Genomic DNA, 17,950 nt, shown 5'->3' on the forward strand with positions numbered 1-17,950 from the left:
GCTGTTTGGCATCCCGTTGCAAAGGACTCACGAGGGATTCAGCCGTGCTGTTTGGTTTCTCTAGTGCTGCTTGCCACCATTGAACAATTGAAAACAATATCTCAAAAAATCATAAAAAATCAAGAAAAACAGAAAATATTAAATAATATAAGACATTCACCAGCAGTGTTAGTACCACAAACCAGGAAAAACTCAGGACTAAGTCTCTATACAAATACATAATTCAAGTCTAAAATCATGTCAACCAGGTTATAGTATCAGTAATAGCTAGCATGGATACAGATGGTTTCCATGCTTTACATCCAATACACAGACATAAACTAGGTTATATGAACTGAAAGCTAAAATCTGCACCAATATTTAAATTAGCCCTCCAGCTCACACCAATATATTACATAGACAACAGCAGGATAAAAAATGGACAAATAGTAGGTGCATGTATATAAAAAATGATAGACATGAAGAGCAAAATCTATCTATGATCTTGAACGTTTCTCAGATGCTAATTATGAAGGCCACTTCACTTTTCTCTGATCATGTGTTGCTTCCACTGGTCCTGTATAAGTAACACAAAAGAAATGGTGAGTTTCAAGAATATGCAGCAGAACAACGTGAAGTGTCATGCTTGATACACATTTCATATCATGAACTGGTGAGTTGCATGCATATCTCCCTTATCTTTGTACAAATAAAATGGTCAAAACAAGGGGCTCACTCACCTCTCTATCACAAGATATAGAAGGCTAAGACATACTACACATATATCATTCTGTTCTAGAGAGAGCTATTAGCAAACCTGATTATAGACATTTTAGAGAGAGCTATTAGCAAATGTAGTATATTTATTAATTATAAGCATTAAAACTGAACCAAACTGAACTCTAGTGCAGCAAAATACCTCTATAGGGGCTAGCAAGAGCTGACCGAAATGGTTCAAACTCTGCTGCGGCAAAATACCTCTACAGATGTCAATTGTCAGCTAGATGTCTTCAGCGACAAAGTTGCAGTGAGCAGAATTCCGGTGACCCTATAGCAGAAGGCGATTAAAAAAACAAGTGTTAAAAATACAACACCCTTTTTGAAGCTGAAAACTAAAACACAAAATGTGCGGTAGTACTGGTCATACTAGTAGTTAGCTAGAACACATAAATTTAGACATAGTTTTGTATCTGCCACACAAACCAATCTAATTCTAGAGTACTGGTCATACTAGAAGTAGCAAGCAGCTAGCAGAACCAGAGCATCTACTAAACTCAAACAACAGCTCCTTTTCATAACTGTTCCTACACAAGATGTAAAGAATTTATTGCTTCCTCTAAAAAAAGAAATTATTGTTGGACAGCCCATCAACATTATTTGGGAGAACGAGGAACAATCACTGAAATTCCAGGGACAATCTACAGACTACAGTAAAATAATAATTAAAGTTGCATTTCCTAAAATGATTAAAACTGCATTTCCTTTTTGAAAAAAGGAAGCTCATCATATACTCCAATGTTTGTTCTCATACTCTGCTACGAGCAATCAGAATCAGTACTCAAATTCCAGGGACAATCTACAGACTACAGTACCTGAACCTGAACCTAATTGTTAATATTGGTCTGTGCAACTAAATAGACTTAAAAAGATAACTGAACCTGAACCTGATTGCTAAATTGAACCTGAACCTTTACCCATTAGAGTGTACTAAGACTACTAAATTGAACTAAACCTGAACTTGATCCTAATTGCTGCAACTAAATTTAACTAAACCTGAACCTGAAACTAAAACTGAAATTTTAACTCAATGTATCACCTGCTCCTTCATCTTCAGCAACGGCATTTGTTGATGCACCTGAAGACACATGCACGCCATCTCCAGCATCAATTACTGGCACTGCATTTGTATGATTCACTTTTAGACTAATCACACTGCTAGAACAGTAGTATGATTCACTTAAAATTAGAAAATTAAAAATATTAACATGTCATCACAGGACCTATGCAAATGCAGTGAAGCACAACAAGCAATCTCCTATATATATATCAAACTCACCATGTTGCACTATCTCATAGCACTGGCTAATTGGGATCCTTCCAGCTTGGGTCTCATGAAGTGTCAACTTCTTGGACTGTTATGTTATGAAGTGCAGTATTTCTATTTCACTGTATATTGGTTACTGAAACTTTTAGCTGATCAAGAAATCTATGTAAAGGTATTTTTTCTTAAATTTACGATAGAACATAAACTAATTGCTCGCTAAATCGTCTAGACACAATAATCACAAATTTTGCAATACCCAACCTGCATACTTATGAGCATGAATAAAATTACCAGGGAAATCTTTCTAATCGGGTAGACATGAATCAAATATTTAGCAAAAATTACCGAACAATATCACAAAAATACAAAGCCATGAGGTACCAGATACCCCACTCCTTTTCACAGCCACCAACAAGAATGATAGAGTGCATGCTCACCACGCTTCGGCTGAGTGAGGTATGGAGATAGGCTCGGTGGCACGACGCTTCTCCATGGATGCTGGAGTATGGAGGAGGATACGGCAGCTCGGTCACCCCAAGATCTACGAGATTTTGCCCTGCTAGGAGGACGGGGCTGAGGTGGAGGTGGAGGTGCTGCTCCGAGATGTGGATCTTGCGGCGGTGGCGGCACGATCGCGATTCGCGAGAGATGCATCGCCGGGAACCAGGAGATGCACACCAGTTGCCGGCCACCGGGAGATGCACGACAAGAGCGATGCGTCGACCATGAGCCGCCGGGGTGATGGCGACGGTGGCGGCGGCGGCCGCCCCCTCGTGAGTCGTCGAGCGAGCGACGGGGTCAGGGAAGAGGAAACGCTCCCGGCCGCATGACTCCTGGATTTCTTCCGCGTGGAAAATGAAGGGAAACGGGCTGCTGTCCCCGCGTGGGTGTGCTTCCAAAGAGCGCGACAGATTGTGGCAGGGAAAATCGTCGCGTGGTTTCTCGGCGCGGGGAAATCACGGGGAACCCTGCGGAATCCCGTGCTGCCAAAGGAGCCCTAGAGGGTATCAGGAACATGACATTGCCATTGCCAATTTGCCATCTGCAGAGTTAAAGGCCGAAAATGACATGACTGGTCTCCCTGGTCAATATAACTCTCTGTATACGAGGCTAAGGCGTGCCATACTGCTGTGAAGTAAATAAGTCGAATCATATATCCTCTCAGTATAGAACAGATATGAATTCTCTAAAGATGAGCATATCCATGGCGACGCTTGTGCTCGGACTACTCGCTGCGCCGTCTCCAACAGCTGTCTCGGTGAAGACGAGGGGAAGCAGCTGCTCTGACCGATGTGGTGACATCTCCATCTCGTATCCGTTCGGGATAGGGCCAGAGTGCTCTTTGCCGGGCTTCAATCTCACCTGTGCCGCGGGCGCCAACAACACTAGTAACCTACTGCTAGGCAACCCAAGCATCGAGGTGTGGGACTTAGACTGGCCGCCGTGGGCTCACGATTCGTTTCCTGCCATCCTCACAAACATCAGCTACTTTGTGAAGCTGGCTCCTGCCCAGAACTACTTCGTTCACTGGGAGGCTCCAGGCAGATCCTTCGCCATCTCTGGCTCGTCTAACATGGCCCTCTTCGTTGTAGGCTGCTCCGTTAAGGCCGCCTTGTTCATCGAGGACTCTGGTGTTGAACTTGGCAACTGCTACGTTGCCTGTATAGGATCTCAAGTCGGCATGTGTAGCATCGACATTACGGTGATCGTTCACTCTCAACATCTCGCGCACCAGTGAAGCTCAAGCAGCGCGGGGGCTAGAAGAAGTGAGGTCGTTAATCACTGATCCAGAGCTCGTGGACGGGCCATTGGACCTCCAACGACATAATTCAGCTGACATCTATCTAGCCACACTGAGTTGGGCTATTCCCAATCAGCTCAACTGTAAACGCGCCATGGAGGACAAAGCCACCTATGCGTGCGTCAGTAACCACAGCATTTGTCAGGAAGCGCCAATTGGTGGATATGTTTGCACATGTTCCCAAGGATTCGACGGCAATCCCTATGTCGTCAACGGCTGCATTTTGCCGGCATCTCCATCTCCAGGTTCTTTGTCCTCACACCTTCTCACTCTATCACTCCCACTTCTTGTTATTTTCCATTCAAACTTTTTTTACGAATATCCTCAGTTTTTCTATAAGGTGTATTTCGTTTCGTAGCGGTAGATCTTTTATCAACTATTACTTAATTGTGTAAATCTAGCTGAGGGCAATAATTGTGATATATTTTGGCTTCATGTAAGACACAATCTTGTAGAGGCCTTTGTCAAAATTTTAAATGTCAATGAGAACTGCTCCGTTGCTCACTTTCTAGAAAACTGTAAATTTTAAAGAAAAAGCTTGTAGGAGGCAATTCTGAAAATGGTTAGATTGTGCATCAATGCACGCATGCTTTCTAACCTGTCTCGTCTTAAACACAACCGTAGGATACAGATGCAAACATTAATAAAGACAATAAGTTGACGGACGGATAGGAAAAAGCTTTCTTTTCTTTGTTTTTTCTAGGGTAAGTGATTTTATTAAATTGGAGAAAAATCATTAATTCTCGTCAAAATCTATAACCATCCAAAATATGAGTTCTCTTATCAACTGCCATTATTTACCATTAATTTAAATTTTATTCTCAATAGAGAAAAAAAAACACCCCTCAATTCTTCTATTCTCATTAAATTTATTTTCTCGCCTCTTCAAATTAGCCTTGGGGTCTTATTCTTCAGTCTTTATTATTCTCTGTTAACTCTACTATGGTATTTTACCTGGAAATAGTTATTCTTTATTATTGTACACTAGTTTAACTTTGAATTATTGTATAATAGTTTGATGCTGATATTTTCAGTTCATCCATAAAAATAGTTTCTTTTGTTTCTCTGAACAGAGTACGAGACTATGCAGCCGAAGGCAAATTGCCCGACATCTTGCGGGAATGTAACCGTCTCATTTCCCTTTGGACTAGAATCAGGCTGTTTTGCTAATCTCCAAATGTACCTTGTTTGTAACCCGGAACCTGCTCCCGTCCTTCAAATGCTTGGTGGGGCAGTGGTCACTAACATATCCATTGACCAAGGCATCCTGCATGTCCTCAAACCTTCGAATCAGAGCCATTCCTTAACTGATATTTATCCCTCATTGTATGCCATCTCTGGAGACTGGGGTGGGCGTGTAGATTTGAAGTGGGCAGTCAACAGCTCGACCTGCTTGGTAGCAACAGTGTACAAGGATTCTTATAGATGCTCCTCTTATAGTGACTGCATTGAGGTCACAGACAATAAGACACAAGCAAGAGTAGGTTACCGGTGCAAGTGCTCTCCGGGGTTTGGAGGAAATCCTTACATTAAAGATGGGTGCACAGGTATGATCTCTCGCAAGATTCAAAGAGAATACAAGCTTCTTAAAATTGTAATGATCGACACTGTGATTGTGTAATTTTACAGATATCGACGAGTGTATGCTGCCAGATGAATATACGTGCAATGGTATATGCCAAAATACATTTGGGAACTATACATGCACCAGCTGTCCTCATGGAACATATTTCAATGACCGAACGAGGAAATGCAATTCATCTACTGTAATACTAGGTAAGCTATTTGCGGACATGTAACTGCCCATCGTTGCTGTTATATGACCATGTCCCAGATTGTATAGTCCAGTTGGATTATCTCAATTGTCCACTGATGCAGGTGTTACCATCGGAGTAAGCAGTGCTGGTGGCATTTTGTTTGTTGCGGCAGTTTTTGCTATTCTTAGAAGGAAATGGAAGAGTAGCGTTCAGAAACGACTTAGAAAGAGGTATTTCCACAAGAACAAAGGCATTCTTCTAGAGCAACTTATATCTTCAGACCAAAGCGCCGGCGATGGCACAAATATATTCTCCCATGAAGAGCTGGAGAAGGCGACCAACAATTTCGATCGTTCTCGTGTGGTTGGGCATGGCGGCCATGGCACTGTATACAAGGGCATCCTGACTGACCAGCGTGTGGTGGCTATCAAGAGATCAAAGCTTGTGGCAGAAATCGAGATCGAGCAATGCATCAACGAGGTCTCCATCCTTTCACATGTTAACCACCGAAATGTGGTGAAGCTCTATGGGTGTTGCCTCGAGACCGAGATCCCTCTACTTGTTTATGAGTTCATCTCCAACGGCACGTTGTATGACATCTTGCACCGCGAGCAAAATGGTGCCCTGTTACCAGTGTCATGGGAAGAGCGCCTAAGGATTTCCATCGAGATCGCCAGTGCTCTCGCTTATTTGCACTCAGCAGCTTCGGTGTCAATTCTTCACAGAGATGTCAAGAGCATGAACATACTTCTGAATGACAGTTACATAGCCAAGGTTTCAGATTTTGGCGCATCGAGGTCCATCCCAATTGATCAGACACATCTAGTAACCGCCGTGCAAGGCACATTCGGATACTTGGACCCAGAATACTACCATACTGGCCAACTCAACGAGAAGAGTGATGTTTACAGTTTTGGAGTGATACTTCTCGAGCTACTGACAAGGAAGAAGCCAATCTTCGAGAACGGGAATGGTGAGAGGCAGAACCTATCAAACTATTTCTTGTGGGTTATAGGTGAAAGGCCCCTTGAGGAGGTTGTGGACGAGCAGATTATGTGTGAGGAAAGTGAGGAAGCAATTGTAAGTATGGTTCGGCTGGCGGAGGAGTGTCTGAGTCTGACACGAGGGGACAGGCCTACCATGAAAGACGTGGAGATGAGGCTCCAGATGTTAAGGGTTCACCAGTCCGTCGCTCCGCCTCGTTGTGATGGTGAGAGGACCAGTGGGCTCGGTGGTGCTGTTCCGGTGCCTGCAGGTCGCCATGGTTCACGGCAGTACAGCCTTGAGCAGGAATTTTTGTCGTCCGCACGTGTGCCGCGGTAGTTTTTTTTGTATTTCTTCCAAAAGCCCATGGTAGTTTCTTGGCAGTGATTGTACTGTCCGGCTGTTGTATGTACGCAACTGTAGCTGCTTGTTGTGCTCCTAAAATTCTGTACTCCGAACTTCTTTGGATGCGAAATCTTTTTGAATTTCGCTAATGTAGTACTTTCGTTTGTTTGTGGCAAATATTGTCAAATCATAGATTAAGGGGGTGTTTGGCACTGCTCCACGAACTCTGCTCCACAAACTCCACTATGGAGCAGCTCCACAAAAAACTGGAGTTCGTGGAGTACCTCTTTAGGTGCTCTCACAACTCCACCCTTTTTTCTCGAACTCAGTGCGTGGAGCTGAAACCGTTTGACTAAAAAAAGTGGAGCGGAGCTGAAAAACGTGGAGTAGAGCAGTCCCAAACACCCCCTAACTAGGGTCAAAAGATTCGTCTCACGATTTACAGGCAAACTGTGTAATTAGTTTTTGTTTTTGTCTATATTTAGTGCTTCATACATGTGCCGCAAGATTCAATGTGACGGGGAATCTTGAAAACTTTTTGGATTTCGGTGGGAACTAAACAAGGCCTAAATGAACATGTATCTTCTTCAGGATTTGTAATTTGGTCACCTAAAATGAGAAGCTTACCTAAAGATCCTAGACATGTTGTGCTAAGGTCCTCAAGGAGAATACTATACCAAGGTTGCCACAACACAACAGTGTATCTAGTATATGCTACGGGTCTTGAAATGATCACCAAAACTTGATTTTCAGTTGCCCACTACGCCTTTAGCAACTGAGCTCCCACAAGGCCACAACAAAAACAGTCCTCGAGGGAGCAGTGTGAGGTCCATGTCGAAGTTGATCTCATCGGCCGTGTGGAATTTTTTTCTGGTGGACCCTGTGTGAAAATCTTTTTAGGACTTGTGTGAGTCACTTGCCACAGCGACAAGAGTGATGCTCCAATCTTCTCTCAACTTCATGGATGGCCTAATGTGTTCCCTTACCCAACCCAACCTATATCAAATTAACTCTCTTCTTAGCTCGCTTCACCCTACGTTTTTAGTGTTTCAACTAACCCATCAACTAACTGAATCCATAGGTATCTACTACATGTTTATATAAAAGGTAAATATAAAGGTTGCATAAAATATATAGGTCCACATTAAAATGTCAGACTTCTGGATTTCAAATATTATGTTTACATGATATGATTATCAAAGTTGACTAAAAATTAGTGCAGGTGATTGTGATTCAATGAGACAAACAGCTACTGCGTGCTAATTAGAACAGCCGGATCTATCAACATGTGGATCTCACATTAAAGCTAGACTCTAGAACTAAAACCCGCATTCACACATTACAATTTTTAGCTAAACTGATCGAAATTTATTGGATATTATTCAATGTGACATGAAGCTACTTTGTGCCAATTATGCAATACAATCTGCATGTAGGTTTAATTTCACATCAACAGCTGAACTTGGAACTAAAAGCTCACGCTCACATATTTTTTTTAACGAAAATTACTAATATTTATTGGATATGATCCAGAATAGTATAAAGCTACTCAGTAAATCTATTTGTGGGTCCCACACAAAAAGTCAAACTCTGAAACTAAAGGCACATATTCACACCTCAATTGGCTTAAATTTGTTAGATACGCTTCAAAAGACATGACGCCATTACGTGCCAATTAACACGGTAAGATCTAACTAGTAATGGTATTGTGCCCTTAGCAAAATTTATTGAAATTGTTAAATATGATTTAATGCAGTAGGAAGCTGTACGTCATGCCAACCTAACCATTACAGGCATATGTGTAAGTGTTTCCCGCCCTGTGATGGTATTGTGCGGTCCATCCGTGCAGAGTGCAGGCCGTTGTAAGTTTGGTTGGGCCTTTTAACTCGTTTTAACAGATTTGTTCAATAGCAACAAGAATAATATAATTGTTCACTCCACTGGTAATTAATACGGATTTACTATGGAAAATACATTATGCTAATTACAGACAGGGCAAATGCTAATCAGGCTGAACCTTGGCTTCATAAGTCACAACTGTTCCATTTCATTTCCAGTTCCACCAAACATTCTATGATCACGATCCAAGGAAAGCATCCACTTTGTCATTCATCGCCCTCGATAGAAACCTCATGCAGATTGGAGGCTTCACCTTGGCAAGAGCAAGCACTGACTGAGGTAGAACCCATATCCCATCACCACAAATCATGCCGGAAGCAACAGCAGGCGCGAACGCGTCTGCTTTGGCTCTGTCCAGTCTTTGCCACACGAACAATATCACCGTCCCGACGAACATATCCACCGCGAAGTATGCACCGATGTAGAAAGGTATCGCCATCGCCATTGGGATCGGGATGAACCTCGATACCTTCTTGGGCACCAGGTCTCTGATCAGGTTGATGACGATCGCTGCAGCGAAGAACACGTAACAGAGAGTGAGGCAGTGCTTGGGAAGCGAGGAGAAGCCATCCACACCGAGTACTGCCATGCTTCGGAAGACAACAGCGTTTGGTGCAGGGTACTCGCTGCCAGCGATGCCAATGTTGCCGAAGGCCTTGTAGAAGAGCCAGAACACACAGGGTGCAATGACGCAGCCCATTGCTGTGCCAATGACCTGGCTGATGAACATTGACCTCGGTGAGGCCAGTGTCAGGTACCCAGTTTTGAAGTCCCCCATCAGGTCAGCAGCAGTGCCCACAATGTTCATCATCACACCACAGGCAGCCAGGCCTGCAAGGACACCACCATTGGAGGCACCTACCCATGCACCGAACGCGAAGATAGCAAGCTTCCCGTAGGTGGTAACTAGCGACCAGTCAGTGAGGCCACTTCCATAGGCATTGCAGAAGGCAAGTATAGGAGCAAAAATGTAGGCCACCAAGATGTGGTACCACTGAAGTTGTGGGAATATCTGTGGGACAGTACCGATAGATATAGCAGCAATGGCAACATAGCCTCCAAGTGCAGCGTACCAAGGAATTTGATCTTTGAGAAAGAGTTCGTTGCGCCGCTCTTCATCATATGAGATAGGTGTGCTGTTGGTAACTGTGCCATCATCAGAGATAGGAAGTGTGCTAACATTAGCTTTTTTGATTTGAGATCTTAAGGAGACCACGGTGAGAATGAATATCTTCAGGAAGTTGTATAGACCATCCCCGAGAATCAAGGCAATGGCTATGAAGACCTGAAATACCGACAGAATTTAGTAACTGAAAGGACTGAGCCCTCATCCTTCAAGGAACTAACACAAAACATATTCTTACCCGGTAACCTTGCATTCCATGAAGACTAGTGTCATCGAGATCAGCAGAAAACCAAATTCCCTTCTTCTTGGCTATGAGCGGCCACATTATTCCCCATGAGAGGATTGCTCCCAGGAGAATAGATACGTTGACAATATGTGAGCAAATCATTCCCACCCCAACATACGTAGGAGAGAAATCAAAGTAAAACCTTGGAGAATGAAAAGAAACATTCAATTATGACGAACATAAAAAAGAATGTGCTCTACAGAACTGAAAGCAAATCACAGTTTCGATTTAGATGCAAGATAACACTTACTTGTTGTTGTAAGCTTGCAAGCCTAGTGATGGAAATTGTTGGAATCCGCATTCATCTGAATTAGCAGTATAGAACCACTGGAAGAAACCCCAAACAAAGCTAAGGACAAAGAATGTGCCCAGTTTCTTTACTTGCTTCCTGTAAAACAAACAAAAAACATCGATAAACTTCTCAGTTTGTGTGTCCTAGTATATATAGAATCTAAATGGACATTACTGTATATTCACCGTGCAAGCCTGGCACCCTGGGGTGTATGAAAGCCATTTATGAGGTAGGCTGTGGCAGTGCCACTGGGATAAGTCAGCTTGTAGTCAACGATCATAATCTGAATAATTCATAGTAATTTCGTTAAAAAAAAACATGGTGCCGACCTGATTGACCAAAAAAGAGGATTGAGTTTGGGTATAGAGTTGGACCTTTCTCAGTGGCACAAGACCGAAGAGTCCGATGAAGCTGACCAGGAACAGGAAGCCAATTATCCATCCAAGCTGTGGATCCTTTATATTTTGAGCATTATTTGCCTCAGTTACCATGGCAGCAATTTTATCACTCATGGCTAATAGGTAGCTACCAAAGCCCCCTGGAATGTCAGCATGCAAAAAAAAATGAGAATAAGCCCATAATAACTTTAGCTTGTCTAGAGTATCATCTGCATATAATTTATCGGTAAACAATTAGCACATGTTAAGGGTAGATTAAAGTGTGTGCTAAGGTGTTGCTAGGATAAAGAGAGAAAGAAGGTTCAATATGCTAGAGTGCAAGTGCTAAGGTGGTGCTAGGATAAAGAGAGAAAGAAGGTTCAATACGCTAGAGGATAAAGCGAGAGCTTGCAAATTTTGCACTAGGTGGCTAGGTGAAAATAACAGAAAAAAGAAATGATTTTGTCTCATTATAGATTATAAGCATGGGAAAAGGATATTATCCATCTTCCATCCTTATTGGATAAGCCGTGTTGATATCAACATAGCTTTTGGATCAGTTAAGATGTGAAGTCTTATAGAGGAAAAAAAATAAAAGGTTCCTATAAGTTCTAAGATTGTGACAGCTGGATGGAAGACAAATTGTTGTCTACAATGTGCCTATCATTGTCATCAACGGCACGTAGCTTATGGAGTCCAGTTGACCATTTAGAATTAACAATTGCATTGGCGAATAATCTCCAGTAGTTTTAATAATAATAACTAGATATAAAATAGATGCTTCGCCTCATCTTCTCGAGTAATTAGTAAAGTAAGAGAACACAATTTTCCTTCTAAAGTGTACTGTACTAATATACTGCTACTCCCCCAGTCCTATAATATATTTGACCTTTAGTCTTTTATATTTATTCTAAATTAGTTATCATTCTCAATTTTTAATGTACATTTCTGTTTTCAATACATCTCTATCGTTATCTCTCCTCTTCTCGTTTTTATACACTATATATATACATTTTTACCCCTTAATTCCCGTGCCTGAAACGTCATCCATAATTATGGACAGAGGGAGTACAGAGCTAAAGCTACCCAGATTACTCCTGAATTTTTCCACTTCTAGAGCATGTTCTTCCAGGTTTGTCCTTGGTCTTGTTTAGATGCGAAAAGATTTTGGATTTTGCTACTGTAGCACTTTCGTTTGTTTGTGGTAAATATGGTCCAATTATGGACTAACTAGGATCAAAAGAGTCGTCTCGCAATTTACAGGTAAACTGTGCAATTAGTTTTTATTTTCGTCTATATTTAATGCTTCATGCATGTGTCAAAAGATTTGATGGGACGGAGAATCTTCAAAATTTTTTTGGTTTTCGGGGTGAACTAAAACAAGGCATAGTATGCTTCCACAGTTCACACTACTGTATTCTTTATTCATCTATATCGGCAGATTCTTTAGTGATGATGAAGCTATATTGTTGCAAGATCCTTTGTATCTATAGGGATCAGGATATTGTCTAAGGAAAGCGACGGCCTTGACCGTGATCACATTTTATAAAGTAGAAAATTAGGAAGACACATAGTAGAGAAACCGTGTGCACATGGCCTATCCAATAAGCAGCGATAATTCAGCCAGAACAGACAAAGAGGTCGGTGAAGGAAACGAGGCTACTGAGCTACCGCAAGCACAGTTGCAAAGAACAATCGATTCGATTATTTCTGTATGAAATCGTTGATAGTAGATGGGGAAAGAGTTTGGTTATTACCGCTGAAGGCGAGGCCGTAGGAGGCGACGACGCAGGTCTGGATGACGGTGTTCTCCTGGCGCGTGAAGGGCTGCCTGAGCAAGCCCACGCTCTCGATGGCTCTGGTCCAGAGGCGGACGAAGAAGAAGCCCAGGAGCCCCGCGGAGATGTTGAGGGACGGGATGATCCCCGTGGTGAGGTTCAGCTTCATCACGATGATGCTGAACATGACGGCCAGGAAGAAGCTGACGACGAAGGCGCGCACCGTCAGCTGCTCCCGCCACGACGGCACGGGCTGGTCCGCGAACGCGCGCTCCACGGACGACGGCGCCGCCGCCGCGTCTTCTTCCTCCGCGCCAGGCCCGTCGCGGGCCGCGCGGTCGTCGCCGCTGGGCTTGCCCCGCCGGCGGAGCTCGTTGTTGGTCTCCGCCATCTCCACGCCCTCGGCCCCGTTCAGGCCCGGGGCATCGGCGTGGTGCGTCGCGGTGGCCATCAGGTCCGGACGGCGGCCGCAGCGGAGCTTGACTGCTTCAGAATGGCGGAGGTGCGGACGTGCGGCGAACTGTATGCTCCCGTCCCGGTGGCCAGAAGCGCACGCGGGCCGCGGAATTTATGATGGGCTATGGGCTTGAGGGGTGAGGCTTTCGATGGGTCGAACTCGAAGGTGACGTTGCCGTTGGGTCGTGGTTTCTGACTGAAGCTTTGACTGGTACGTACATCGGAGCCAAACTGTATTGTATTTGTTTTATAAGCTATACTTTTCCTCTCAACCAGCAGCAGTGTTTTTTTTCTTTTATAATAAATCAATAAATAATACGTTTAGCTATAATTTTTAAACAGGCTCGTTAGCCATGTCATCAGCACACTACTTGTCAGGCCCGGCCCTGGAGGCGGGCAAGCGGGGCAGCCGTCCTGGGCCCCTAATTAGACAGAGCTCCACCCCGAATATGCAAACCATACAACAATCTTTAATATATTTGTATATATATGAATATTGCTTTTGCATGTAGAGTTAAGTATTTATGAGTATATATATACAAGTACTATTCTACACCTCCAAACTATTATATTAAACAGAATTTAGTATCGTTCAGTATTTTACGTTTTGGTGTTGTTCATTTTTTTTGGCCTCGGTGTAGTACTGAATGATATTTAACGTTGTTCAATACTATTCAGTATTTTTTCTGCTTAGTTTTGGCTTACGATGTAGAATATTTAGGCCCTATTTGGTTTCTCATGCTAAATTTTAGTCAGCTAAAACTATTTTAGCTACTCTTGGATGACTTGTGTAACTAAACTATTTTAGCTCTTTTTTAGTCAGTGTGTTTGAAAGTTTAGCTATTAGTGACTAAAATTTAGCGAGGGCAACCAATCAGGCCCTTGTTCTAGAATCACAACAACTACAACCTTGTTAGTTGTGGAGCATTAAATAAAGATAAAAGAAATAACTAATTACACAGTTTACCTGTAATTTGTGAGATGAATTTTTTGAGCCTAGTTAGTCTATAATTGGACAATAATTGCCAAATATAAACCAAAAAGTGCTACAGTATCCAAAACCAAAAAAAATTCCTTAAGCCTTGTTTAGTTCCTAATTTTTTTGTTTTAGGTACCGAAGCACTTTCGTTTTTATTTAGCAATTATTGTCCAATCATGGACTAACTAGGCTCAAAAGATTCATTTTGCGATTTACAGGCAAACTGTATAATTAGTTTTGATTTTGACTACATTTAGTGTTTTATGCATCAATGCATGTGTCATGTGCCGTAAGATTCGATGTGACGAAAAATTTTAATTTTTTTTTTATTTTTGGGAACTTAATAATGTATAAAGGGCCCCAGATTTTTTTTCTGCCTAGGGCCTCAAAAAATTCAGGGCCGGCACTGCTACTTGTGCAACTCTGGCCAGCAGGGAGCCGTTTGGCATGGCCACCTCGTGCTACGCAAAATTGAGGAGGAGGCATAACTTGGATTCATGTTGCCTTGTCTTTAGTTTTGTCCTTGTAGTATCTCGTAGTAATGATTATAGGATTTTATAAGCTATACTTGTATTGTAGTCGATCCCTCTTAAATTATAAGATATTTGACTTTTTCAATACCAAGTTTGACCATTTGTTTTATTCAAAAATTTATACAAAATATTATTTTTTTTGTTGTGGCTTGGTTTATTAATAAAAGTTCTTCAAGAATGACTTAAATTTGATTATGTTTCTACAAAATTTTTGAATAAGACGAGTGATCAAACTTAGGGTAAAAAAGCCAAACATCTTATAATTTTGGATGCAGAAGTACTTTTGACATGTCTGCGTGCTCCTTCTTTTAAAAGAAAATACAATTGGTAGTTCCCCATTTCATTTGAAAAAGAAAAGACCAATGTTATTTGAAGGATATGAAAATACGAATGTTACTGTACCAATGTTATACATTCATATACTTTAGCCAAAAAAATATTCAAAACTTGTAAGGTTTGACTTTTCAATTCTGATACACACTACAAAGAAAATTGAATACTCTACAAGGGAAAGCGAAAGTGGATGGTTGTGCATAAAAATCTTGAGTACTTGTATTCTTCCCTCAGCGATTGGAAAGTTACTTTTGCCAAATAACAGTGACAATTGTTATACCCTTAGCAATAAGATATCATATTTGAGGAGATTATTTCAATAAATTTCACTAGTATGAAGATTGGAGAGATCTTTCTAAGTTATGACCCATAATTTCAACTGCAAGTGCATGTATGGATATAAGATTATGTGTGTGTGGGTATGTTGCGTCACTTGTTAGCTAGGGCGGACCTCAGTGGAGGTGAAATTGGGCTCAGACCCTACTTGCCTCCGATAAAACTACCAAGAGCCACCTAGCTCTTCGGGAACATGTATGTCATGATAAAAGCTCATAAAGCTTGTCACTAGAGGAAGGGCAGCAGAGAGCTAGACGTGGTCTCTTTCACTTTTGGAGTCATGTTTAGCTTTTGCATTCAGTTTTGAACTAGCTCCCTAGATGTTAGGTCATGCTTCCATCACTGCCTGTTACTGCTTGAAATACAAAGGATTTCATAGATTCTAGTGACAGTTCAATTTAAGGGTACGGATACCTACGGGTATCGTACCCAATGGGTGCGGATATGAATGCAAATATTAATTATGTGCTACTATACCCACATTATTCTAGATCTTGTACCATTCCTAGGGGTAGAGCAAGACTACAAGGGGGTATGGAGAAGAAGAGAAATGAGAGAAAGAAGGAGGCTCGAGGAAAAAGAGGATGAACCGCCCCAAGTAACAATCATGTGTCTACTATTGCTTTTAGAAGGTCACAATCAACTATAATCATGGAGACAATTCTCTCTTCTCATTCTGAGCTTGACAAGGGCTATTTAGAATAGCACTCGAAAACCGAATCTAATAGTTAAGGTGATAAGGATAGGGTGGATGGAAGAATAGAGACGTATTAGCAATACAAACAAATTAAAATAAGGCCTTGTTTAGTTCACAAAAATTTTAGTTTTTGGCTACTGTAACACTTTCGTTTTTATTTGACAAACATTGTCCAATCACGGAATAACTAGGCTCAAAAGATCCATATCACAAATTACCGGTAAACTGTGCAATTAGTTTTTATTTTCGTCTATATTTAATGCTCCATACATGCGACCAAAGATTCGATGTGACGAGAAATCTTGAAAACTTTTGCAAACTAAACAAGGCCTAAAAGGATGGGGACATTGTGGTAGTACAGCCACAACAGACAAGGAAGAAGTGAAGTGAAAAGAGAGGGTTGGGGGTACATAATACTCCGAAATATTCTCTCTATTCTAAAATATAATTTTTTTTATTTTTTATGCATTGATTTTATTATGTATTTAGATATAAATCTATATCTAGACTAGTCGAGAGTTTGAATATATATGCATATCGTTTTGTCACATAAATTTTGACTGGATTTCGTTTAAACAAAAAAAACTGGATTGCCGCTATGTATACTTGACAAAGGTTGCTGGGTAGAATCGAAATTCTCCTGAGTCTTGGCTAGTTTTGGCCGAAACTCCAAAGCTTTGTTGCGGTTTAGGGACGAAGTTCTACTAAATTCTCAAGGAATCTTATTAGCGAGCGGTACAAGTCAAAGTCTTCGCATTAGAATAATGCTAGTATATTGTATGAGTTGAAAAAAGAAGTTATCATAAAGAAAAGAAGCTAACAATATGATGTGTACGTCGTGTTCTAGTCAAAGTCTTCGCATTAGAATCCATGGAATCTCAGCAAGGATAAGAGATGCATGATACGCATCAACAAGCTGTGCCGCCGGTGCGTCCACACTAAATTTCAAAATGAGAGATCACTGTCAGCAGCGGTGTAGCCATACATGCCGGGTTTCCAATTATCTTATCAGTGCTGCTTTCACACGTACTCCGTACGTACGCTGGCGGTCTGATCCAGGCGGCAGGCCTGTTCAGTTCATGAAAATTTTTTATTTTGGCTACTGTAGCACTTTCGTTTGTTTGTGACAATTATTATCTAATTACAGAGTAACTAGGCTCAAAAGATTCGTCTCGCAAATTACAGATAAACTGTGCAATTAGTTTATATTTTCATCTATTTTTAATACTTCATGCATATGTATAAAGATTCGATGTGACGGGGAATCTTGAAAATTTTTGGAAACTAAGGCCTTGTTTAGTTGGCAAAATTTTGGCTTTTTGGATACTGTAGCACTTTCGTTTTTATTTGATAAACATTGTCCAATCACGGAGTAACTAGGCTCAAAAGATTCATCTCACAAATTTCAAGTAAACTGCGTAATTAGTTTTTATTTTTATCTTTATTTAATGCTCCATGCATGTAACCAAAGATTCGATGTGATGTGGAATCTTGAAAATTTTTGCGAACTAAACAAGGCCTTAAACAAGGTGCCTTCACACGGCCGGGGACACAAGACATGAACTAGAGGACGAACCCAGGGATCGAAGCTAACGGTTTCCAGGGCAGCTGCGTGGAATTTCTGGGCACATAATGCACTATCATACTTTGACGGAGTATTTTCTTCGTTCTAAAACAAATGCCATTTATACTTTTCAAGAAATAACTTTAATTAAATATATATTAAAAAATAATAATAATTATGATACATAATTTAGTATTATCGAAAAGATCTTTAATTTTAGTTTTTTTAACAAATTTATTTAAAGATATAGATATTGTATATATTTTCTACAAATTAGATCAAGTTTGTGGTACGAAAACTTAAAATGATATTTAATACAGGACAAAGGAAGTATCGAATATCCGGAGTCAACGCTGGCGTGTGAATGAGTTTCAGCGAATTCTG

General features: G+C 41.3%; 2 protein-coding genes and 1 pseudogene across 5 annotated transcripts; 1 reads left to right on the top strand and 2 right to left on the bottom strand.

Annotated features, from left to right (window-relative positions):
• On the bottom strand, positions 185–2,965 carry LOC110436360 (formin-like protein 8). Of its 4 annotated transcripts, XR_002454257.1 has the most exons (5): positions 2,461–2,963; positions 2,036–2,145; positions 1,796–1,876; positions 899–1,027; positions 185–556 (listed from the first exon to the last, which is right to left on the bottom strand). XR_002454257.1 is itself a non-coding variant. In XM_021463271.1 (3 exons), exons 1-3 carry the CDS (start codon positions 2,675–2,677, stop codon positions 990–992), a joined length of 336 nt encoding a protein of 111 aa, XP_021318946.1. In that variant the 5' UTR covers positions 2,678–2,957; the 3' UTR covers positions 596–989. The 4 variants fall into 4 exon arrangements, 1 of the variants encoding a protein (XP_021318946.1); XR_002454256.1 differs by lacking the exon at positions 2,036–2,145 and having other exon boundaries at positions 720–1,027; positions 2,461–2,965; XR_002454255.1 differs by lacking the exon at positions 2,036–2,145 and having other exon boundaries at positions 2,461–2,953.
• On the top strand, positions 3,027–7,077 carry LOC8083110 (annotated as a pseudogene).
• On the bottom strand, positions 8,814–13,311 carry LOC8083109 (probable metal-nicotianamine transporter YSL13). The gene is made up of 6 exons (XM_002449495.2): positions 12,648–13,311; positions 10,888–11,051; positions 10,699–10,796; positions 10,472–10,609; positions 10,174–10,363; positions 8,814–10,094 (listed from the first exon to the last, which is right to left on the bottom strand). The coding sequence occupies exons 1-6, from the start codon at positions 13,117–13,119 to the stop codon at positions 8,988–8,990; spliced, it is 2,169 nt and encodes a 722-aa protein (XP_002449540.1). The 5' UTR covers positions 13,120–13,311; the 3' UTR covers positions 8,814–8,987.

Source organism: Sorghum bicolor, chromosome 6 (assembly GCF_000003195.3).
Source record: "Sorghum bicolor cultivar BTx623 chromosome 6, Sorghum_bicolor_NCBIv3, whole genome shotgun sequence".
Lineage (NCBI taxonomy): Eukaryota > Viridiplantae > Streptophyta > Magnoliopsida > Poales > Poaceae > Sorghum > Sorghum bicolor.